Source organism: Psammomys obesus, unplaced genomic scaffold (genome assembly GCF_907164565.1).
Source record: "Psammomys obesus unplaced genomic scaffold, mPsaObe1.curated_primary_1811, whole genome shotgun sequence".
Lineage (NCBI taxonomy): Eukaryota > Metazoa > Chordata > Mammalia > Rodentia > Muridae > Psammomys > Psammomys obesus.
In genome coordinates, this window is record NW_026588406.1 from 1 (window position 1) to 5923 (window position 5923).

Consider the following 5923-nt stretch of genomic DNA (forward strand, 5'->3'; position numbering starts at 1 on the left):
AGACAGTTAAATACACATGACACAAAAATCCTCCACATCGCTCTTGGTTTCCCTTATTTATTGGACTCTGTTTCAGATCTTTCCTGCACCAATTACACTGCTCAACTCCTGAAAAGATTTACTTATACATACCCTGTCCAGATATAAGAGGGCCCTGGACTTGGGAAGGTAGACACAGAGAGAATTTTTCTACAGACATAAATACTTCATCCATAAAGCTCTTTGTGAAAGACATGCCTTCCCTCCCTCATTCTTGCACATGGATTCACATGCAATACAGAAACCGGATTAACTCAAACTCTAAATTTCCTTTAACTCTACTTCATTCTCAGTGTGAACATACTGTTCTGGAGTTGTTAACTGATCTAATCTCATATATGCCCAAGTACCCAGACATTAAGTCTCCTGTCTCTATTTAAACTGTTCAAAGTTAAAGGACTTGAGGTGAGGCATATGCACAATGCACAATTCCAAGACATAATGCAATAAGTACTCATGGAGGGGCTCCCCTTTTCTGAGAAGGAGAGGAGTGGGGAATGGGGGTAGGTAGTGTGAGGGTGGAACTGGAAGGAGAGGATTGAGGGGGCTGTGATTAAACTGTAAAATGAATAAGTAAATATGTAAGTGAATTAATGAAAAATAAATGAAAATGGATCCATAAGATTAGGCTGAAGGAGAGAATTAAGGAATTTTCTTGATTGGTTGATGTGGGAAGGCCCAGCCCACTGTTGGTGGTGCCATGTTTTAGGTCCTGGGTCCTCTAAGGATTCAGGGTGAACAAACCATAGGGAGCAGCCATTAAGCCGCAGTTGTCCATGGCCTGTGCATCAGCTGCTGCCTCTAGATGATTGCACTTTGTGAATTCTTGTCCTGATTTCTTTCAGTGATGGGCTATGGATTTGGAAGCATAAAGCAAATAAAACCTTTTCTTCCCCAGTAGAAATGTTTAATTAACATCCCTAGGCATCGGGGAAATGCAAATCAAAATGACTCTGAGATTTCACCTTACAACTGTCATATAAAAAACACAAGTGACAGCTCATGCTGGTGAGGATGTGGAACAAGGGTAACACACCTCCATTGCAGGTGGATGTCCAAACTTACATAGCCAAGATAGTAGACAATATGGCGATTTCTCAGATAATTGAGAACTGACCTACATCATGAGCTAGCTAGACCACTCCTGATCTTGAAAGGGTTACACTAACTTTGTAACCTGTATGTCTTCTAAAGCCTATAGTTTTGAGTTTAAGGTCCAGGTTAAGCTAAAGCTTCTTAGTACCTTTCCAGAGAACGGAGAAATGTGACCCTATCTGTGAGGACATACATAAAAAGCGAGCAAGCAATGACCTTCACGCAGCAAAAAGAGCGACCAGACCCTTGTCTTCGAGATAATGTTTTTTAGCAACCAACCCAGAAGGCCCCAATTCTTCTTCTGAGTAGCTCCTAACCTGCAGCCAAAAGCCTGCAGCCCTGATCTTCAAGGATGAGCTAACCACCCCCACCTTCAATTGCAGCTGCATCCACACTTGGCAGGACTGGCCAAGCTTGAGCACCTAAGACTAACCAATTATCTTACTTTCTAGCTTCCTCATCCAATCTTAAATTGCCAAGACTGCAACTTCAAATATCCCGCACTTTTTCTTTTAAAACCTAAGGCCTTTGTCCCCAGTGCCACTCTTTGCTGACTGGCAGGGGTGACCCCATTGAACAATGGTTAAATTAAACCTCTTGCTTTTACATTGAGTCCTGGTCTCTGGGAGTTTCTGGGAAGGGAGTGATCTTGAACTCCTGAGCTGTGAGAACCCAGGTCTTACAACCTTATATGCAAAGGATGTACTATCTTACCACAAGGATGCCTGCTGAACTATGTTTATTGCAGGTTTATTTGTATTATACAAAAACTGGGAACAACCTCGATATCCTTCCACTAAAGAATGGATAAAGAAAATGTACATTTACACAGTGGAGTTTTATTCAGCAATTAAGAAACCCAACATTGTAAAATTTGCAGGCAAAAGGATGAAACCAGAACAGATCATCCTGAGTAGGGTAACCCAGACCCAGAAAGAAAAACATGGTATGTGCTCACTTATAAGTGGATATCGTTTATAACATAAAGAATAATCATGCTACAGTCCATGGAACCAGAGAGGTTACATATCAAAGAGGGATTAAGTTGGGACGCACAAATCTCCTGGAAGTGGGAAAAGAATAGATACCTATGGTGGGAACGGGAAAAGGAGAGATCAGGCCACAGTGAGAATGGAAGGGAAAAGTCCTGGGGGAGACAATGGGAATTGGAAGGCATTTTCAGGGCAAAGTAGAAGCCTAGTGCAATGGAAACTCCCAGGACTCTACCAGGTGACCCTAGCTAAGACTCTTCTTAATTGGGCGCATGGAGCCTGACCAGGCCATCTCCTCTAATCCTTCAGGACTTCCAGTGGAGTGACTGGGACACGAACACAGCCACCAAACCTTCGACCTTCAGTTTGTTCTTCCTGTAAAATGTCCTAGGGTAAAGGTGTAGAAATTGTGGGAGTGGCCAACCACTGGCTGGTCCAGCTTGTGACCCAGGCTACAAGAGGAAGACCATCCCTGACACTGCCTGCAAGGCCAAGGATCCAGAGGATTGATAGCTCAGAGACCTAGGAAAGGATCATACATGACTGAAAGCAAGCAAACAAAACACAAACCAAAAAAGTAAACAACAAAACAATGAAATAATTTCTAAGAATTTTTCGTGACACTTGTGGACAGGCATCTCGCAGAATATGGGGAGGAAAGAGTGTAGGAGCCAGAGGAGTCAAGAACACTACAAGAAAACCAGCCATATCAACTAAGCGGGCTCACAGTCACTCACAGAGTGAACCTACAATCAGGGATCCCGAACGGGTCTGACCCAGGTCCTCTGCACTTATGTTTGTCTTCTTGGTCTTCATGTGCACTTCTAACAGTGGGAGCAGGGTCTGTCTAATGTTTTTGCCAACTTTTGGGACCCTTTTCCTCCTACTGGGTTATTTGGTCCAGCATTAGCATAGGGGAGGTCCCTAGTCATGTTGCAGCTTGCTGTGCCTTGTGTAGTTGATGCTCCTGGGAGGCCTGCTTTTTTTTTTTTCCAGAAGGGAAATAGAGTAGTGAATTGATGAGAAAGTAGAGGGAATGGGGAAGGACTGGGAAGAGAGATGGGAAGATTGTGGTCAGGATGTAAAAAAGAAGAGAATAAAAATAAAATCCTCAAAGAATCAGTAAAAAAGAATAATTTTAAAGTCAGGAAAGGAGATCATTCCTGCTACCATCATTGAATAAAATGCATTGGAAGTAAACAGTTATTTGGGAGCCTAGAATACTCTTCCAGGTTGGCAGATGTTAGGGCACAGAATAAGCCAGCAGGTAGGTAGAAGGGCTTGGTATGTCATGGGGAGTGAAGTCAAGCGCATATGTATGAGCCTAGATCATTGGACAACAGTGAATATGAGGGATTCATTCCCAGAAGTTGCGGTCAAATTGAAGCTTGTGTGATGGGGATAGGATCAGAGCCTGGATTACACACAGTGTTAAGAAGGGAACTAGAAAAGGTCACCCTGAGTGAGGTATCCCAGAAGCAGAAAGACACATATGGTATATACTCACTTATAAGTGGATAATAGGTATATAATGTAGGATAATCATTCTAAAGTCTACACCTAATGAAGCTAGCCAAGAAGAGGACCCTGGGTAAGATGCTCAATCCTCATTCATAAAGGCAAAGAGGATGGACATTGGAAGTGTGAGAAACAGGAAACAGGACAGGAGCCTACCTGAGAGGGCCTCTGAAAGACTTTACCCTGTAGGGTATCAAAGCAGATGCCGAGACTCATAGCTAAACTTTGGGCAGAGTTCAAGGAAACTTATGAAAGAAGGGGGAGATAGAAAAACCTGAAGGGACCAGGAAGCTCCAAAGGAGAGTAACAGAACTAAAAAAATCTGGGCACAGAGTCTATATTGATACTTATAGTCCAACCGAGGACTATGAATGGAGATAACCTAGAACCCCAGTACAGATGCAGCCCATGGCAGCTCCAAATGGGTCCCTAGAAAGGCGAACAGGGGCTCTTTCTGACATGAACTCAGTGGTTTGCTCTATGATCATCTCCCCCTGAGTGGGGAGCATCCTTACCAGGCCGCAGAGGAAGACAATGCAGCCAGTCCTGATGAGACCTGATAGGTTTGGGTCAGATGGAAGGAGAGGAGGACCTCCCCTTCAGTGGACTGAGGGAGGGGTATGGGAGCAAAAGAGGGAGGGAAGGGGGGATTGCAAGGGGATGAGGGAGGGGCTACAGCTGGGATACAAAGTGAATAAATTGTAATAAGTGAAAAAAATAAATTTAAAAAAGTAAAGAGAGAGAGAGAATATGGTGTGTCTTATCATTCAGGCTTTAAACCGAGGTTACTCCTACCTATGGGTGTCGGTACCAATCTTCACATGGAGGTAATGGAAATCCCGTTCTAAGCGGGGACGAGCAGACATCAGAAGAAAGAAAGCCCTGCTCCTTCATAGTGCCTTCAGTCAAATCTACTTCCTGAAATTGGCAGATTGATTCTTGCAACCAAGCCATGGATTAACTGGCTCTTCCTCAATTTCTTGATCAGGTAAATTTTGGAATATTCTTTATATTGCTTCATTGACTTTCTTCCTCTTTTATTAGTCAAAATAATTTTTATGTGGAAACAGGAATAAAACAAAGCAGGAGCTTACTTTGAGGATACCTGCCTAAAAACCTCGCAGTGGCTTTGAGAATCCAGATAACATAGTGCCCCAACTCCCAGCTTCTTAAGTGGCGGCAAAGAGATGTGACAATATTCATGGCATGTGATGGTCTAATACCCATCCTCATGAATATGTAAATGACAGCCGTGGTTGCCAATACAAGGACGTCCTCTCAGTCACACACCACATTGGTGCCCTCCTGCCCATAGTCCAGCACACAGGTTCTCAGCATGGACTGGAGTTCGGTCATCCTCTGCCTGGTGGCAGCAGTGACAGGTAAGTGAATCTCTAGTCTCAGGCCTGAGGAGGGGAATGCGGTGAAGTGTCCATAGCAGGCACTGTGTTTGCTCTCCCCAGATGTCCACTCTCAGGTTCATCTGCAGCAGTCTGGGGCTGAACTGAGGACTCCTGGATCTTCAGTAAAGCTGTCCTGCAAGGATTTTGACTCAGAGAGCTTCCCCATTTCCTATATGAGTTGGGTGAGGCAGAAGCCTGGGCATGGGCTTGAATGGATTGGAAACATCCTCCCAAGCATTGGCAGAACAAACTGTGAACAGAAGTTTGAGGACAGAGCCACACTGGGTGCAGACACCATGACCAGCACAGCCTACATAGAGCTCCGCAGCCTGACAGCTGAGGACTCTGCGGTCTATTACTGTGCGAGAGATGCACACAGTGCTGCACCCGCATCCTGAGTGTGTCAGAAACCCTGGGGGAGCAGGAAGCTGCCTGGGCCTGAGATCATGTAGTTGAGCCTGGACTTGCTGGTAAACAAACTTTCAGTGGGTTTGTTTTTCTGCCATCATCTCATTGTTTATATGGGCCAGATCTCCCCTGCTCAGGCCACCGAAACCAGATTGCTTGCACACCCACCACCAGGGTCAGCTTTACTGTCCTTCAAAGGCAAGGTGCAGGGCCAGCTCTCCCGAGTGCTGTAGCCAGTGAGGGAAACGAGCAGCTCTCCTGCTCTCATGACCCAGGTCTAGATTTCCCACCTGCAGCAGGTGACTAAGGGGAGGGGAGAGGGTGTCTCTCCCATGCATTGTTCCTTTTCTTCGGAGTGTGTTACACTAATAATCACGCAGATGCTCACAGAACCCCGAGTGGATACACCGCCCCTCCCCCCATCTACTGATGCACATGTCACACAACAGTTGTCCCTTCCACACCTCT

At 45.1% G+C, this 5923-nt stretch overlaps 1 gene segment (V, D, J or C); it reads left to right on the plus strand.

The window, feature by feature from the left end:
- The first annotated feature begins 4980 nt into the window (after nt 1–4980).
- LOC129674368 (Ig heavy chain V region 3-like) lies at nt 4981–5445 on the plus strand. The segment is given in 2 exon segments: nt 4981–5026; nt 5108–5445. Coding segments are annotated over 2 exon segments (384 nt in total).
- Nucleotides 5446–5923: the final 478 nt, after the last annotated feature.